This window comes from Rhinoraja longicauda, chromosome 22 (genome assembly GCF_053455715.1).
Source record: "Rhinoraja longicauda isolate Sanriku21f chromosome 22, sRhiLon1.1, whole genome shotgun sequence".
Taxonomy (NCBI): domain Eukaryota; kingdom Metazoa; phylum Chordata; class Chondrichthyes; order Rajiformes; family Arhynchobatidae; genus Rhinoraja; species Rhinoraja longicauda.
Window position 1 is genome coordinate 6751818 of NC_135974.1, and position 19839 is coordinate 6771656.

Below are 19839 nucleotides of genomic sequence, written 5' to 3' on the forward strand. Positions count from 1 at the left end.
AAGGGCCGAATGGCCTACTCCTGCACCTATTGTCTACTGGTGACTAGAGAGATCGGTATTAATTGACAAGCATTAACTTCCATCTTTCACACAACACCAAAGGCACAGGAACACTGGCACACCTCAGTCTCCATCCTCTCTCAGTCATCTCCTCTCTTCTTTCCACCTTTAACATTAACTGTTTCTTCCTCCACAGATGCTTCCTGACCTGCTGCATATTTCCAGCATCTCATTTTCATTTCACATCCGATCACAGGTGCCAGAGTGGGTTCCCAGGCTGCCAAATATTGTTTTACCTCCCATGCCCACTGGTTCACCAATGACACCAGCACAGCAAACACAACACACACCAGGTCAGTGTCAGGAATCAGGGGGACCAGTCACCACAATCAGAGGCAAGAAGCAATAAAAAAATGTTTACCTGGGGCAGGTGGTTTGGTCGCCTTTGTTGGAATCCTGAGGAACTCATTGGGGTAATTCTGTTTGTGCTGTTGTATAAAGGGGAGCAACTACCAGGAACAGTTTCTTCTCAGCTATTATCAGATAACTGAACAATCCCACCGCAACCAAAGAGCAGTCCTGGACTACTATCTACCTCATTGGGGAACCTCGGACTATCGATGATTGGACTTTACTGGCTTTACCTTGCACTAAATGTCATTCCCTTATCATATATCTGTACACTAATGGTTCGATTGTAATTATGTATTGTCTTTCCACTGGCTGGTCAGCACGCAACAAAAGCTTTTCACTGTACCTCAGTACATGTGACAATAAACTAAACTGAACTATCAGTATCCTTCACCCACCTCAACAACTAAGTGAGAGGTGGAAAGACATTTAGACAGACAGCCGAATTGCAATCAATGTTTGACGGTAGGAAATGAACTGCTGATCGCTCCGCAACCTCTCTAGTGATCAGCTACACATGGTGTACATTCACATTGCTGACCAAGCCAAGGAAGGTAGGGACATCCTTTCACTGGCTTCAACATGAGGAAAGGTGGGGTGGGGGATGAAGGGGAGGAGAGAGCTTGAATTCTCCAATTCTAGAGAACTATATGTTCATACCATTGGGATGTTCAATGTTCATACCCAAGTGGAACACAAGGTGTTGTTCCTCCAGTTTGCACATGGCCTCGCATTGGCAATAGGGAGGACTCAGAGCAGAAAGGTCAGTATAGAAACGGGAAGAGGAGTTAAAATGGTTAGTAACCGGCAGATCCAGTAGGGCACTCACATTTCGGAGGACCTAACATGGTCCAATAACACTGCTGCGCTGGTCAAGAAGGCACAACAAAGACTGTTCTACTTAAGAACACTGAAAAAGTCTGGTCTACCCCAACAGCTGCTGACGACCTTCTACCGCTGCACCATAGAGAGCATCCTAACGCATGGCATCCCTGTGTGGTACCTCAGCTGCACGGAGGCAGAAAGGAAAGCTCTACAGCGGGTAGTCCATAGAGCTCAGAGGGCCATCGGAACACAGCTACCAGACTTGGAGGGCATCTACAACACACGATGCCTCAGAAAAGCCACCAGCATCCACAAAGACTCTTCACACCCCTGCAACAGTCTGTTCGAACTCCTTCCATCGGGCAGACGATACAAGGCCTTCTACGCCCGCACTTCCAGACTCAGGAACAGCTTCATCCCCAGGGCCATAGCTGCTATGAACCGGTCCTGCTGAGCCGGATGGCCACAACGCATAGATCAACTTGCACTTTACCCTGTCTAAAAACTGTTACAATTGTTTCGTTTCGTTGGGTTGCTGTTAATTACTTAAATTATTGCATCGTATGGGAGGCGCATTCCCAATCTCGTTGTACCCCTGGGTACAATGACAATAAAGATATATTGTATTGTATTGTATTGTATTTAGGCGGACCAAGTGCAAGTGTTCAGCCAAACAGGCACCGAGTCTGCACTTAGTCTCACTGATATACAGGAAGCAACATCGTGAACACCAGATGCAGTAGACGAGGGTAGAAGAGGTACAGGTGAACCTCTGTCTCACCTGGAAGGACAGCTGGGGGACTCTGGATGGAGGCCAGGAATAGGGACAGGCAAACTACCGTCCTCAACAAGCCGGGTTGATACACTGTGCCATCTACTCAACATGGTCCAGCAATCACTCCATGAATCAAGCATCAGACAGCTATTCCAGATTGGCAAAGCCATGAGGCAAGGCCAGGACAGGGCTACCAAAGAACCAACAATGGCATGAATGGCCTGTTCCATATGCTAGGTTGCAACCATGCCAACAACGCACTGTCATCTCCCAGATGATATTTATTTCAACATCAGTCTTGTTGGAAAGACACGATCCTCCCCAACAAAGACCCCCACACACAACCCAATGAATTCCTGGTTACAAGAGCACAGTAGCTATAAACAGCAGAGGCTCACACCACCTCACCCTCCACCAAGCTCCCCCACCCTCCAAAAACAGTCTCAGTTGGCCGAGAGCTTTCTTCATACTTAGCATCCAGAAACAAGGGAAGGGGGAAAACGAAAGGGAAAGAGCAAGCAAAAGAGAACAAAGGAAATGAATAGGGAGGAAAGGATATTAGGACCTCTCAGAATGCCGGCGGAAGAGAGGTGCAAGATGGGCTCCTCATACCCCTGGCATCAGGAATGCAAGGCAGCAAGGATAAGGAGGGGCTGTTGGAGTTGTCCAGTGCACCAACTTGCCACAGAGTGGGAGAAATTCCAATCATAAACCACATTGAACATGGCAGTAACCAAGCAAAACTCACCGACATCTAACCAAACGCTTTCCTCAACCCAAGGCAATGTCATTTCCATCCTCCTCAAAATAACACGTGGATTAGAGAGCCACAAATAACATGCAGAGCCAAAGGCCATTTGTGGTCAGGCTGCAACCTTAACACAAGGGTCTACTGACACTTCAGACGTATCTGTTTGGCCGATTGCAGAGCAGTGACTCCCCAAGGCTGGAGAGCACCAGATGAATGGGGAGACCCATGTAGAGAGTTGTGGAGATGCCTGATAGCCTGTGATCTCTGCCCTTCAACTGGTCACTGCAAACAAATTTCTGGACCAGAGGACAATGCATTCATATTGTTGCCTCTCGTGCTACTACCTGCAATTTGGGAGCTTCAGGGAATCTTCAGTGCGGTGGTAGTTAGGATTCATAGCTGCAACTAGACCTTAAGACCCACAGCTATGTGGATATTAAAGGAAACAAGGGGTTAATGCAGCAGTGGTACGGAGAGAATAGATTAGCCAAGGCTTGTCTCCTGTTCTTCCCCGAAGACCAGGAACCGGTGAGGAGGACTGCGATGGTGGAGAAATGGCGGTGTGTTCAAGATGGCGGAGGACAAGTTTGGTGCCGCCAGGACAATGGACTTTTAAGACCAGGGTAAGACTGCACTCTTCAGAACTTTGTTGGTGCCAGAAATGTGGCAACTCTGTGTGTAGTCTCAGTGAAGTCTGATATTACACTACAATCGGTGCACATACCCAGGATTGTGCTTATCTATAGTACAATCTTGATGGATTGTATGCAAAGATTTTAACTGTTCCTAGGTACATGTGACAACCAAGTACCATGATCAAGACAGTATCATCGTCCATGATAATGATCAGCCATGATCACATTGAATGGCGGTGCTGGCTCGAAGGGCCGAATGGCCTCCTCCTGCACCTATTGTCTATTGTCTATCAGCTCAGGGAGCACCAGTGGAGGGAGTCTCAATGACCTGTGGTCCAATTTTGATGAAATGTTAACTGTTTCTGCTTCCCGACCTGCTCAGTGTTGCCTGCAATTTCTTTCTCTCACCCCTCCCCCCCCCCCAAAAAAAAGTGATGTTTGAAGATACATTCATTAAATAAAATGCCTGCAACATCTTACTTTGTAATTAGGAATACAAGATTTTTTTTATTTTTTATTTTTTTAATATTTTATTTAAGTTTTAACAGAACCCATACGTTATACATTTTACATTCCTTAGTAAACAATAGTCACTGACCTATAACTTCGATTATACACGTATTGTTCTGTATTTTCTCCCCTCCCCCCACCCCCCCCCACCCCCCCCCCGTTCAAAAGAAGGAAAAAGAAAAAGCAGAAGAAAGAAAGAAAAAGAAAAACCTGGAGTCCCGAGGGAGTCACTTCCGAGTCATTTCTTTTTAAATTCTTGTTAGGTATCAAACCAATCCTGAATTTAACTACTTCCTATTCTTAATCCTAGCTTTGCCATGAATGGGTTCCAAGGAGTACAAGATTTAAAAAGTCAGAATCAATTTAGGCCAGTTATAGCAGTGCCTTCCACCATTATGGAAAAGACATCAAAGTTACAGAGGGTGCACGATATAATATGCAGTGCACAAGTGATGCTAGGAATTCCACTTCATAATGCAAGGCGAGACAAGATAATGAGACTATTATTACATTCATCATCAGCAAAGAGAGAGAGAGAGAGTGCCGACAAGATTTAATTGATCAGTCTCAACCCAAAACGCCACCTATTCCTTTTCTCCAGAGATGCTGTCTGACCTGCTGAGTTACTCCAGCTTTGTGTGTCCTTCTAAAAGATTTAATTGGCGATTTCTTCCTTTGAATTAATCAGGGCACAGAAATATTATTTTACCTGGTGTGGAGTCAGCAACAAAGAAACAACTATTTTTAAATTATAATACCACACTCGGCATTGAACAATTGTACAGAGTGTTTTAGACAGGCAATTCAACTGCAAAAGGGTGAAAATGCAAACAAAAAAAGGAGATATGGTGAAGTTGGAAGAAAATGGGACAGCCAGATTACTTTTGGATTGTCCAACACAGTCGTAGTGGGCCAAATGTCCTCCTATGTAAAATTGTATAGTCCTTCTATATTATCAGGAGACCCCAGCTTCTGGATCCAATTATAGACATCTAGCATGGGCTTTACTTTTTTTCAAAATCGGCCCAGATTTCATTGCAATTCTGTCATTGAAACTGTAAACACAAGCTGTAGCTGGGCGGAATGAAGCAAATCTTTGACTCGTGCTGGAGAATACAGGCCATGAAAAGATTCACCAAAACATTTCTACAGGAACGTTACAACAGCATCTGCCAGGCGCCTGAATCAAAATGGCCAAACTCCATCCCAGATGCTTAAAATTAAATTAAACCAGGAAATGTTCAACAAGTCAGTCAGCATTTGTTAGGGCAAGAGAATTGGGTCAGATCCACAACCTTTCAACGGAACCAAAAAAGCATTTTGCTCGGGTAAAAATGCTTGCAAGGATCACAGCATTAATGGCTCCAAAGGAAACAAACTTTAGAAGCAGAGTACTGCCCACACACACAAATTATTCACAAGTTAACACATCAGGAAGGATGCATTACCAACTGTTACAATGAGTAACTAGGCAGAGCAAGGTGAAGGAGTGAAGAAGAAAAAGGTCTGAGTAATGCACGCAATTCAATGATAGCGCTGCTTTAAATTGAATGAAATTAGATCAAGAAATAAACTCCACTTGTCTTGCACCATCATTCATTTTATCACTTAATCTCCTCCCCCCCCCCCCAAAGCAATCCAGTCTCTCAGGATACCTCCCCCTCACCCACTTTCCTTATTTATTTTATGTCTCTGCTTTTCCCAGTTCTTAGGAGAGCCATCAACCCAGGGCAGTGACTCTCTCCATAGTTGCAGCCTGACCTGCTGGGTATTCCCTAGTATTCCTGGTTTTACACAGCTCTGTCCCCCTGGTACTCCTGGTTTTACATTGGACAAACAGATTCGAAGAAACAAACAAACTTAGACTTCAACCCGAGTGTCTGTGAAACTCAACCCTCGTCTCGCTATATGCAACACTTCCGTGATCATAGGGCTTGCCAGCTCATTTCCATGGCAATTGTGGCTTTGGCTGCACTAACGCCAAATGCAAAACTACTTCCTTTACCTTCGGGTGACATACACAACGTGAACAATTGGTGAGACTATACCAGGAGCACAGCAAAACCTTAAAAAGGACCTGCGGATGCTGGGTTGTACCAAAGATAGACATAAAATGTGCAGTTGCTCAGCAGGTCAGGCAGCATCTCGGGACAAAACGACATTTCGGACCAGGACCCTTCTTCAGACCCACCCCAAAATGCCAAGTGTGTTTAATGGCCATAGGTACCGACAACAGACAATGTAACTCTTACGTTTTGTTGATGCCACAAAATACTATAGGGTCTACAAATTATTTCCAAATCATTTATTTCAGAGCAGACAAATCAACCCCTTTTTTAAAAACTTTATGTTCTGGACTTCACTGGCAACGCACCATTTATTGCCCATCCTCAAGTGCCTTTGAGAAGTTGGTGCTCAGTACTGCCATGCACTAAAACTGTCTTACCACGAAGATGCTCTGACAGTGCGTAGAGTGATAGTGTAGAACAGGCCCTTCAGCCCAATTTGCCCACAGTGGCCAACACTAGTCCCACCTGCCAGCATTTGGTCCATATCCCTCAAAACCTGTCTAACTGTTTCTTAAACATTGGGATAGTCCCAGCCTCAACTACCTCCTCTGGCAGTTTGTTCCATACACCCACCACCCTTTGTGTGAAAAAGTTACCCCTCAGATTCCTATTAAATCTTTTCCCCTTCACCTTCAGTGCAGCTGAGGAGAGAGTTCCAGAATTCAGACCCAGTATCAGGACTGGCAAAACATCTCCATATCAAAATGGTGTGCGATTTTCAAAGAACCTCCATATGGTGGTGTTCATAAGTGATAGGAGCAGAATTAGGCCATTCTGCCCATCAAATCTACTCTGCCGTTCAATCATGGCTCCACAGCATAAACAACCATCCTGCATCTGTCCTATTGTAGCATTCAGAACTCAGGAGTAATTAACTGGCTTGGTTTGGATAACCAAAATGGTGGACCATCTACCCTTATACCTGAATTAACAATCATAGAGTCCCAATCCAAAAATTCTCCCAGGAATCTTCCAGAATGGTATAAAACACACCACTTGGGGCAACAGGATTGCCTGCTCACCCTCTCAGCTCACCCCTGCATCAAATCTACTCCACAGATGTGACAAATTCAGCTCTGGCCCTGATCAAAAAGATATCTAAAAGAAAATACACTTAAATTATTGGTGAGTCATTATGTAGGGGAAATAAAAACGCACAGGAAGGGTCCCAGATACCCCAATAACAAGAGCTTTCCCTTAGCCTCTCCAACAGCAGCAACCTGTGACCTCTTCGCCTCCACACTCTGGTTCCACTCTGTCCTAGACAGGGTGAGGATGATCTCAAAGGACAGACTCATTCTGCCAAACCTCACCTCCAGTCAACAGCAAGACCCCAGGAATAAAAGCAAGGCAGACTTGGCACAGTACAACTCAAGCTGAGTAAGTAATAGCACTCTGAAGGCAAGGTAAATAAGAAGCCTTGAACAGCCACACTGGGAGACAACTTGCCCCTGAAGGTTGGGTTTGATGACAAACCATAACGCACTCTGCATGTTGGAGGGAAAGATCAGTTGTTGAAATTGCACGTGTGTTTTAAAGGCCTAGAGACTGAAGGGAGAAGGAAATATGATCTATTAATACAATGCCTAGTGAGTTTAAGCTCACTGGCTGTGCTACTTCCTGCGATTATTAAAGCTACAGGTTTGAGTTAGAGCATGCAGAAACCGGGGGCCATCCCGATTAGAACAGCTCACTGCCTCAGACTCCAGTGTGTCAATATGCAGAATATCATCCACAGTAGCCAGACAGAGGGAGAGCAATGGATTTAAAGCTTTTGATAAAGAGCACAATATAAAGGAAGCGAGAATTGATTAGACAAACACACAATAAACTCTCTTGCAAAGCAATACAGAATTCAGTCTGTACATTCCTTCTGACCAGCAATTTAATGCGATGTGAAAGATTCAGTTCAGTGTGAACTCATCCAAACAACGCTCAGAACAGACGATTACCCTGGGAATGGGCATTCAGATCACTCCACTCAGGCCCTGAAGTTCTTTAGCACATAGGGGTGTGGGCAGGATTCAAGGTCAGCAACCCAATCCTACACAAGGACATGGCACTACACAGAGTTTTACAGGTGTAAACATACACAAACGTCTTTCATTCACCAGCTCAAACAACATAAATTTCTTAAAGAGGGCCAGTATATCGCCCATATGTTCATCACCCCAACCATGGGCCAGGCAAGGAAGAGTCCCTGACGTGCATGCGGCCATGCACAAGTGCAGGTGCATGTGTGGATCTGTGTAATGTGTGCGAGACGTGAATGTGTGCGAGGCAGAGTGGGTGAGTACATGTGTGTGCGCATGTGCACATGCATGTTCACAAGCCTCAGACATAAAAACATTGATCACGTGTTGTCAGTATGTGGATCACAATGCAATGGTGCAAACCAAAGACAGAAAACCAAATTGCATCTAGCATTGGGTCCTATAAAGGTATTCCACACAGGGAGCTAGACAGGCAGAGAGATCTGTAGGTAAGAGCAGGGCAGGGATCAAACGGGAGGATGCACCCGAACCTATCAATAGTAAGATGGAGAGTTCTGCTGCGAAAACACCAGGGGTCACAGAGAAGGCGACTGGATGGCTGGACAGAACTGTGATCCAGGGATGGATGTCTTCAGCTCATCTCATGAGCCAGGGAGAGCCCAGGTTTAGCCCAACAAGGACAAACTTCTCACTGGTTAGCTGTCACCCGGGACGAGCACACTCACTTCCAAGTTCAGGTTGTGGGATGGAAAGGCAGTATATAAATGCAAGACTTTGGTTCAAGGAGTAATTTATAATGCAATCATTTTTCTTTCTTACCCAAGAGGACGCTGCATCAGAGCTGGGTGAATCTGCTGGATGCCCAAAGCAAACCCTGGAAGTAAAACAGATTGAAGCCAAGTAAATTGTGTGAAAAGAGGAGGAGGAAGTGCCTGAGGCAAGTGTAGATAAACCCAATAAAGTCTGAAGAAGGGTCTCGACCCTAAACGTCACCCATTCCTTCTCTCCAAGGATGCTGCCTGTCCCGCTGAGTTACTCCTGTATTTTGTGTCTACCTCCAACCCAATATAGTCGGCAGCTGAGCCAATGCCCCCAGCCTCCTCACTGTCTCAGCCATGTTAGTGCTGCCTGGTCCTTCTTCCTCAGCTGACAGGCTGCAAGGGTCAGAGGTACAAGGCCTCATCGAGAGTCAAGAGAGCGACAAATGTTTCATTATCACAATCACTAAGAACAGAACAATGACATTTTTACTTGTTACAGCTTTACAGGCACAATAACCCAAATAACAAGTGGACAATAATACAATAAATTGTCAGCTATTGTTTAGTTTATTGTTGTCACATGTACCGAGGTACAGTGAAGAGCTTTTGTTGCTTGTTATCCATTCAGCAAAAAGATATACTTAGATACATAGACAATAGGTGGAGGAGGCCGCCATTGGCCCTTCGAGCCAACACCGCCATTGAGTGCGATCATGGCTGATCATCCACAATCAGTACCCTGTTCCTGCTTTCTCCACATATCCCTTGATTCCACCAGCCCCAAGAGCTCTAACTAATTCTCTTTTGAATGCATCCAGTGAATCGGCCTTGACTGCCTTCTGAGGCAAAGAATTCCACAAATTCACAACTCTCTGGGTGAAAATGTTTTTCCTCATCTCAGTTCTAAATGGCCTGTGCCTTATTCTTAAACTGTGGCCCCTGGTTCTGGACTTCCCCCAACATCAGGAACATGTTTCCTGCATCTAGCATGTCCAAACCCTTAATAGTTTTATCTGATTCTATAAGATCCCCTTTCATCCTTCTAAATTCCAGTGAATACAAGCCCAGTTGCTCCATTCTTTCATCATATGACAGTCCCACCATCCCGGGAATTAACCTCATGAACCTACGCTGCACTCCCTCAATAGCAAAAATGTCCTTCCTCAAATTAGGAAACCAAAACTGCACACAATACTCCAGGTGCGGTCTCACCAGGGCCCTGTACAACTCCAGAAGGACCTCTTTGCTCCTATACTCAACTCCTCTCGTTATGAAGGCCAACATTCCATTGGCGTTCTTCACTGCCTGCTGTACCTGCATGCTTACTTTCAGTGGCTGATGTACAAGGACACCCAGGGCTCATTGTACTGCCCCTTTTCCTAACTTGACACCACACAGATAATAATCTGCCTTCCTGCTCTTGCCACCAAAAAGGATAACCTCACATTTATCCACATTATACTGCATCTGCCCACTCACCCAACCTGTCCAAGTCACCTTGCATCCTCCTAGCATCCTCTTCACAGTTCACAGTGCAACCCAGCTTTGTGTCATCTGCAAATTTGCTAATGTCACCTTTAATTCCTTCATCTAAATCATTAATGTAAATAGCTGCGGTCCCAGCACCGAGCCTTGCGGCACCCCACTAATCACTATCTGCCATTCTGAAAGGGACCCGTTAATCCCTACTCTTTGCTTCCTGTCTGCCAGCCAATTTTCTATCCATGTCAATACCCTCCCCCCGATACCATATGCTCTACAATCAAGCCGCCCAGTGTACAGATACAGTTAAGGGGAATAACTAGGTAACCATAATAGTGCAAACCGATGTCCATAGTACAAAGCCCACAGTGGATCGATGGCGAAGGAGGGTTGTGCAGGGTGGTTCAAGGGCCTGGTGATTGATGGCAGGAAGCTGCTCCTGAACCAGAAGGCATGGTTCTCAGGCTCCCGAACCTTCTTCCCAACGTTAGCAGTGAGATGAGAGTGTGGCCAGGGTGTGGCTGGGCCTTAGAATCCACTACCCTGCCTCCTTAATCCCAAAGACATGAAGAAAAATGTATCGTATTTAGAAAAAGTTAGCCTTCAGATGATGCGAGGGCCCCATGTCATGGAGAGGGGTGGGTGCGGAGGATAATAGGTCCACTTGGTCAGTGCGGAATGGTATCTCCAAGAACAACTTAGTTGACAGGGGAACACACTATAAAGCAGGTTCACACAATGAGAGCAACAGCTACCCTGTAAAGAGACAGGTTACTCACCCGTTTGAATGGCTCTCGGCTTCGCCCCCAGGTAGGCTAGGTTGACATTGGCTTTTCTGCCATCAATGATGGGATTGGGGTCTTTACATGCCCGTTCCGCGGAGATCCTGTCTGCCATGGTGACCTACCACAGACGGAGAAGTCAATGATGTGCAGCGTCCCGGCTTGATCAGCCCGAAGGCGAGGAATGCCGAAGGGCAAGGCCTAACCCGAGTTTGCAACCCTTGTCCCAGCCCAGGAACAACCGTACTACAACACACACTCTTGCCAAGTCTCACCTCTGACGATGCGATCCAGGGTGTCAGGGAGACAATAGGCCAAGCTTTGGGGCAGAGACGGGATAGGGGTTGTAATTGTTAAATGAATCCCAACCAGTGAAAAAGAGCTCCAAATAAAACACAGCCTTTCCTTTCCTCAGGGAACACTGAAGCACTGTAGACTCCCAGACAGCTTTGATAAATGAACAGAGGATTGGTTACAAGGGTGCAGATCATGCAAGAAATAATGGTCAGTCCCCCCTATGCCCCCCCCCCCCCAACTCAGGAGTTGTATATATGGTATACAACAGAGCAACATAGTAGCACAGCAGTCGAGTTGCTGCCTTACAGTGTCACAGACCCGGGTTCAATCCTAACTGAGGGTGCTCTCTGCACAGAGTTTATACATTCTCCTTGTGACCACGTGGTTTTCTCTGGGTGCTGCGGTTTCTTCCCACACTTCAAAGACGTAGAGTTTGTAGGTTAATTGGCTCCTGTAACATTTGTAAATTGTCCCTGGTGTGTAGGATTGGGCTCATGCATGGAGTGATCATCGGTCAGTGCAGGCTCAGTGGGCCAAAGGGTCTGCTCCCATGCTGTGTCTCTAAAGTCTAAAGCCCTTTCCATGTCCCTTCCTGCCTCTTCACCCACCCCTCTTCTTCAGACTAATTCTTCAGGATCATTCACATCAGCCTAACTGGGCATTACGAGCCTTCATTTACAAGGCTGGCCCAAGAAACAGCACCCAGCACTATCTCAGTAATGCACTGGATGGAAAGCTAGGGTTTTGCATTTGAACCCTCATCCTTCTGACTCGAAGAGAAAGGCACTTTGGGAATGGGACAATGATTTATTTTATGAATTTTTCATTTGAATGGTACTGTCTTGTTTGTGGCCTTCATTTATGACATTGGGCTCATCTTATATCCAATGAAAACAGGTCTGCAGAATCTCCAAGTCACACCCTACCCTCTTCCACTAAAGGCCCAATGGTTGAGCACTTCGATTTATCGACAGCTCATGAAGGTTAGTAACAGCACTGGATGGCATGTTGGGATGCAAGAAACAGCTTCTGTGCGGGACTGATAAGACAGAAGTGGTGACTGCCTTAGTCAGCCCATACAAGGTGCCACTAACCCCAGCAGAGAGAGCAGGCCGAGGCCTTTACATCACTATCACAACTTGTGCAATCCCCCACTTTTATACCCATTTCAATTTCAGAAACTAGGCAGCTGGCGAGCGATTTGCCAGATTTCACAAATAGCAGCAAAATGTTTTCATTTTTCCCCATTTTATTTTCTTCTGTTGGTAGTCTTTTCACTAGCAAATGCATCCGGCAGGGAGGTCTTGTCAAACCTCATTAAAAAGGTTAGATCCAGAAAGAACAGCTGTGGGATCCTGCTGTGCAAACGTTGACTGCTACCTCTCCTAAATTACAACAGTGGAGTAGAGTGCAGGGAAGAGCTCGGGGAGGTCTCATCGCACAGGGGAAGCACAAGGGGAAATGCAACCTTTCTCTGGTGCAAGTTCCTTCTAAAAAAAGGAGAGGATAATCGCACTTTACCTCTGCAGTGCGTAACTAGTGATCGAGAAGGCAACAATGGAGAGAGAGACTGTGCAATGTTCATCGCCCATTAGACCATTTAGACTTTGCTGCAGAGAAAAAAAAAAAGTTTGGGCCTCGTCTAATCTCCTGTCCCAGGAGCCGTCCCTGATAACCATTTAATTCTAAATGTTAAATGCACCAACGAAAGATCAATGAAGCACAGAATCGCCCTGGCCTCTGCTGATACCAAGCTCACAGTTTCAAAAACAAACCAGGCAGCAACAACATTCCTTTGTGTGGGTGACTTGGTGTCTCAGCAGTGAAAGCTGGCAGCACAAGTCAAGTGAGATCAGAGAGTGGGGGGCTGTGAAAGGAAATCTGATGCTGCAAATCTGAAATAAAACAGAGAAGTCGGGAACTTTCAGCGGGTCAGGCAGTGTCCGTGGAGAGAGAAGCAAGAGTTAAAGCCGCAACTTAAGAGACCCATTGCCTTTTGTTCCTTGCTTTTCAAGATGAAATAAAAATATATGTCTATAAGTATCTTATAGAAACTTACAAAATTCTTAAGGGGTTGGACAGGCTAGATGCAGGAAGATTGTTCCCGACGTTGGGGAAGTCCAGAACAAGGGGTCACAGTTTAAGGATAAGGGGGAAGTCTTTTAGGACCGAGATGAGAAAGTTTTTTTTCACACAGAGTGGTGAATCTGTGGAATTCTCTGCCACAGAAGGTAGTTGAGGCCAGTTCATTGGCTATATTTAAGAGGGAATTAGATGTGGCCCTTGTGGCTAAAGGGATCAGGGGGTATGGAGAGAAGGCAGGTACGGGATTACTGAGTTGGATGATCAGCCATGATCATATTGAATGGCGGTGCAGGCTCGAAGGGCCGAATGGCCTACTCCTGCACCTATTTTCTATGTTTCTATATTATGTGTGGCACAGTGTTAGAGTAGCTGCCTTACAGCGCCAGGGACCCGGGTTCGATCCTGGCCTGGGGTGCTGTCTGTACAGACTTTGCACATTCTCCCTGTGACCGCGTGGGTTTCCTCCGGGTGCTCTGGCTTCCTCACACATCCCAAAGACGTATAGGATTGTACGTTAATTGGTTTCTGTACATTTTCCCTAGTGTGTTTTATAGAACTAGTGTACTCGGTGGGCCGAACAGCCCGTTTTCACGCTATATCTCTAATCTAAACTGTGAAGGAGAATGGGTTGCTGAGAAGTCCAGCATTTGCAGTTTAATTTCTCCAATGGGGAGGGTGATTAAGTGTGCCTGGTTAACCACAAAATAGCCCACGCTGGCCTGATCGACCCTTGCTGCAAATCCACCTGCCGTACACTAACATACAGCCACTCCAGCTTACCCTGACTATTCTTCATTGATGCAAATTCCTGCCACCACTGGACTCACCTTGCTTCTGTGCAGCTGTTACCGCAACAGGACTGTGTCAGAAGCAACCCCACTTGCCATGGGCTTTTTGTGAAGTTAGGACTGGAAACACTAATCCTCTCATGCACTAATCCTCTCATTCAAACTGTGTCCTATTGCACCCAAACAGAATGACTGAATAAAAAGCAGGACATGCTGAAAGTGCTTAGCAGGACCCAAAACATTAACAGTTTTCCTCCACAGACCCACCTTGACCTGCTGAGCATTCCCAGCATTTCTTGCTTTAATCTCAGTTTTCCAGCATCTGCGTATTTATGCAAATCTGGACAAACAGTTGAGGGAAAACTACAAACAACCAGGCCACCTCCCTTCTTTATGTAACTCTCCATCTGACTCAATTTAACTCGAGCCATCTCCTACCTCCTCAGAGCCAGTCACTTTTCAGTAGTCTTTCACCACACACAAACTTGGGCAATGCACCTTGTCTGGCTATCCCACTGTGAGAGGCATTGCGCATGGAGGAAGGAACTGTATTTGTTGGTTTACACTGAAGATACACACAAAAAGCTGGAACAACTCAGCGGGACAGGCAGCATCTCGGGAGGGAAGGAATGGGTGACGTTTCGGGTCGAGACCCTTCTTCAGACTGGAAGGTCTCGACCCAAAACGCCACCCATTCCTTCTATCCAGAGACGCTGCCTGCCCTGCTGAGTTAATCCACCATTCTGTGTCTATCTTGAGAGGCATCACATCCCGGATTAACCATGGTGACAAGATGCTGGTCTGTGGAAAGTCACCCAATACAAGGGGCTTGAATGCGATCAGTTCCCACAGGTGATGTGCCTGGACTGTGAGGGAAGTTAGACATCCCCATCTCCTTGCTGCCTTGTGGAACGCAAAGCCCACACACCTCCTGCTAAAGGTTTGGCAAATGGCCTGGACATTCGGTGACCACCCAGCACTGGGAACACCCTGCTCAGTCACCACTGATCTCACTGATGCCCCCACCATGCCCAGGTCCCTGTGCCACCCCAGCACTCGTCCCCAAACCTGTGGTCTTCCTCCAGAACCTGCCCCCTCACTCCTCCCAACAGCCCCAGACCCTGCACTTCTAAACCTTCCCTCCCCCAACAGTCACTGCCACTCCTCCCCAACTTCAATAGACAATAGGTGCAGGAGGAGGCCATTCGGCCCTTCGAGCCAGCACCGCCATCCAATGTGATCATGGCTGATCATTCTCAATCAGTACCCCGTTCCTGCCTTCTCCCCATACCCCCTGATACATCCTTAAGAGCTCTATCTAGCTCTCTCTTGAATGCATTCAGAATAGACACCCCAGAACCTGCCCCTGCCCCCCCCCCTCCCCTCATCCTAGCCTTTGACTATCCCCCACCATCCTGCTCCCCACCCGACCCATCTGCAAATCAGTCCCTCTTTACCAGGATCCGCCCATCAATCGCCAACTCTTGGCTCACCCCCCCCCCCCCAATCTCCAGTCATGAAGGGTCGCCTGTCCCCGTCTCTCCACGGATGCTGCCCGACCTGCTGTTCCTTCAGCAGTTTAAATTTTGTTGCTCCAGCTTCTAGCAACTGCAATCTTTTGCATCTCTAAATACTGCTCAAGTGGAAATAAGCCTCTCCGTGTACAAAAATGAACCAGTAAGCTGCGAAGGGCGGGCGGGGGCGGAGGCGGTCTGTCCGGGGCAAGCACCTGCCCCTCGGGGTGAGTGGACAGACTGGACCCGACCCCCTCCCCTCCCCTCCCCTCTCCTCCCTCCCCTCTCCCCTCCCCCCCCTCTCCTCCCCTCTCCCCTCCCCCCTCTCCTCTCCCCTCTCCTCCCCTCCTCTCCTCCTCTCTCCTCCTCTCCCCTCCCCTCTCCCCTCCCCTCCCCTCCTCTCCCCTCCCCTCCCCTCCCCTCTCCCCTACACTCGGCTGCCCCGGGACTTCAAGCACTTCCTTCAAGAGCCGGAGTCGCGCAAAACAAACGCCGCGTCGGTTGAAAACTGCCCCGCTACTTCTGCTTTCAGCAACAAAAGAGGAAGGCTGGGTTTCAGCGGGACTGCAGGTGCAGCGGGCGGGAGGGAGAGGGGGGTGGGGTAGAGAGGGGAGTGGGGTAGAGAGGGGGGAGAGGGACGGGTGAGAGAGGGGCTCACGGGTGAAAGCTCAGGGAGAGGAACAGAGCGGTGGGCAGAAGCGCCAGGGGTGGGGGAGAGAAGGGGGTTGGGGGCTCACGGTGGGAGAGAAGGCGAGGAGAGGGGCAGCTTCGTTAGTCACCTGGGGCAATGCCCTCTCCCCCGAGACTTGCCCCCCGCGGCAACTGCCCTTCTCGGACCTGGGGCATTGACCCTGGGGGCCACACTGTTGCCCCCCTCGCACCCCTCCCCCGGCCTGGACTATTGCCCTCCCTGGGGTTATTGCCCCCACCCCCCTACAAGACCACAGCCCCCTACATACGCCCCGGCGGGACTATTTGCCCTCCCCGGCTATTGCCCTCGGAGGATGGGTCGAGATGGGTGAGAGATAGTGTGTGAGAGGGAGTGTGGGAGAGAGAGAGAGAGAGAGAGAGAGAGAGAGAGAGAGAGAGAGAGAGAGAGAGAGAGAGAGAGAGAGAGAGAGAGAGAGAGAGAGAGAGAGAGAGAGAGAGAGAGAGAGAGAGAGAGAGAGAGAGAGAGAGAGAGAGAGAGAGAGAGAGAGAGAGAGAGAGTGGGTGAGAGTGGGAGGGTGAGAGAGAGAGAGAGGGTGGGTGAGAGAGAGAGAGAGAGAGAGAGAGTGGGTGAGAGTGTGGGTTGCAGTGGGAGAGAGAGTGTGTGAGAGAGTGAGGGTGAGTGAGAGTGTGGGTGGGTGTGGGAGATAGTGTGTGAGTGTGTGTGAGTGTGAGCTGCCCTCGCTGCTCCCCCGTGTACTTACGAAGCCGTATCCGCGGGACTTGCCGGTCTGTCGGTCTGTGATCACCACCGCCTCATCCAGGTCCCCGAACACCTCGAAGTACTTCCTTAAGGACGAGTCGGTGGTGTGGTAGGGCAGCCCGCCCACGAAGATCTTGGTGAAGGTGGTGTCCTTCTGCAGGGTGTGCATGCTGCCGGCGGGGGAGAGGCAGCGGGCTGCCCGCAGTCCATGTATGTCCACACTCACTCTCTCACACACCGACAGCTCAGCCCTCGCCTGCAGCCAGCGCGCCGCACCCGGGCTTATAGCCGGAGCCCCGGCTCCTCCTCTCCGCCGCGCCGCTCCATTGGCCTGGGCTCCACCCGCCCCCCCCCCCGCCAGCCAGCCATGTGGGAAGTGTAGTCCTTGCCCAGCCCGGCCCGGCCCGGCCCAGTGCGCGGCACCCAGGCAGGGAGGGCTCGGCGAGGGGTGGACAGAGCTGGCAAAGCGGGGACCAGTGGGCAACGTTGGCAATGCCAGCTGCTTGGCACGTTTCCGCAGTCCTCACCCCTCCCCACACCCCTTCCCCACCTCCCCCCATCCCTCCCCCACCCCCCCCCACCCTTCCTCCACCCCTCCCCCCCCACCTCCCCCACCCCTCCCCCCACCTCCCCCACCCCTCCCCCCACCTCTTGTCACAAGTTATAGGAGTAGAATTAGGCCATTCGGCCCGTCGAGTCTACTCCGCCATTCAATCATGGCTGATCTCTGCCTCCTAATCCCACTCTCCTGCCTTCTCCCCATAACCCTTATCAAGAACTTGTCTATCTCTGCCTTAAAAATATCCACTGACTTGGCCTCCACAGCCCTCTGTGGCAATGAGTTCCACAGATTAACTACCCTCTGACTAAAGAAATTCCTCCTCACCTTTTTTTAAAAAGAGAGCTCTTTAATTCTGAGGCTGTGACCTCGGGTCATAGACTCTCCCACAGTAGAAACATCCCTTCCACGTTCACTCTATCCACACCTTTCATTATTCTGTAAGTTTCAACAAGGTCCCCCTCCACCTTCTAAACACCAGCGAGTTGAGACCCAGTGCTGTCAAACACTCATCATTGTCAGAAGTACACCCAATGGGTAGGCACGTTAATGCTTCCATCTCCAGCACGCACTCCCTCACAAACAACTTTAGGTGAACTTTAGTGTAGGGAAATAACTGCAGATACTGGTGCAAATCGAAGGTATCACAAAATGTTGGAGTAACTCAGCAGGTCAGGCAGCATCTCTGGAGAGAGGGAATGGGTGACGTTCGCGAAGAAGGGTCTCGACCCGAAACGTCACCCATTCCCTCTTTCCCAGATGCTGCCTGACAGGCTGAGTTACTCCAGCATTTTGTGATACCTTAGGTAAATTCTTCTTATTGGGTTTGAGTAGAAGAATACCCAATTGTTTTGTTCCAATGATATTGAATTGCGGAGACACTGCAAATGGAACAGTGTGTCCCCCCTTCTCAAGGAAGAATACATTTTCTCTCGTGGAGGTGCGCTGGACTGATCGTTGAAATGGCGTGCGATTACAAGAAGGGGTTAAACAGACCGGGAGTCGCATACCTATGGAAGTATGGGAGGAGATCGTACTGAAAGGTACAAAGTTCCCACAGTGGAGTAGATGGGGGGATGATGCTTCCAATGGTGGGGGCATCCATAACTGGGGTATCAGACTCTCAACATTAGGGGCCAGCCATGCAGGACAGAGGTGAGATTATGTTTCTTCACCCAGAATCTTGGAGATTCTTCCTTTAAAAGGACTGAGAAGGCTCAGTCACTGAGTGTTCTCACCACTTGTAGATATTAAGGGATTCACAAGATTTGAGGTTAATTCAGGAAGGTGGAAATTATGTAATAGATCCCAATGGAGCAGGCATGAGGGGCAAAATGGCCTGCCCCTACCTTTATTTCTTATCCATTCTGTTTAGTTTAGTTTAGATAAGTTTAGTTTAGTTTAGTTTGTCACACGTACCTTGATACAGTGAAAAGCTTTTTCGTTACATACTATCCAAACAATGAAAAGACAATGCATTATTACAACCAAGCCGTGCATAGCATACTGAACCAGGATAAAGGGTATACCATTCAGTGCAAGATTAAATCCAATTAAAAGATAGTTTAAATGTCTCCAATGAGGTAGATGGGAGGTCAGGACCATTCTCTCACTGGTGAGAGGATAGTTCAGTTGCTTGATCACAGCTGGGAAGAAACCGTCCCTGAATTTGGAGGTATAAATTTTCAAACTTCTGTACCTCTTGCCTGATGAGGTACCTGGGTGAGACTGGTCCTTGATTATGCTAGTGGCGTGAAGTGTAGGTAGAGAACATGGAAGAGAAGTTGGTTTGTGTGATTGTTTGGGTTACGTCCACAACTCAAATGAAATATTTGCAGGCAAGTGGGTTGTCACCGAGATGAGATCCTCTGGGAAAACTCAGAAAGGTCTGAACTGGATAACAATTCCAGATAAGTGCAGACTAATGGTAGTCCTATCTACACAGAGCAGCTGTAACTGCTAAAGTGCTCCCAAGATTATCCAGGCTTCCGCTCAGCAACAGCTCACCACAGTGCTGCTGTCACCCACCCCCACCCCCACCCCCAGCCCCGTTCAACTTTGCACCCCCTGCCCGTAGCTCTGACACCCTTTCCACGTCTTCTAACAGTTGTACAGGGCCCCAGTGAGACCGCACCTGGAGTGTGCAGTTTTGGTCTCCAAATTTGAGGATGGATATTCTTGCTATTGAGG

At 48.3% G+C, this 19839-nt stretch overlaps 1 protein-coding gene across 2 annotated transcripts in view; it reads right to left on the reverse strand.

Annotated features, from left to right (window-relative positions):
- Positions 1-17369, reverse strand: part of LOC144604626 (RNA-binding protein 38-like) — a 38152-nt gene extending 20783 nt beyond the window's left edge. The window contains exons 1-3 of one of the 2 annotated variants that reach the window (XM_078419246.1): positions 17092-17369; positions 10993-11116; positions 8790-8844 (exon numbers count right to left, since the gene is read on the reverse strand). In XM_078419246.1, coding sequence (XP_078275372.1) covers positions 8790-8844; positions 10993-11116; positions 17092-17259 — 347 coding nt within the window. In that variant the 5' untranslated portion in view covers positions 17260-17369. Of the gene's footprint in view, positions 1-8789; positions 8845-10992; positions 11117-12813; positions 12871-17091 lie in introns of those variants that run through there. The other variant, XM_078419247.1, reaches the window with a different exon arrangement.
- Positions 17370-19839: the final 2470 nt, after the last annotated feature.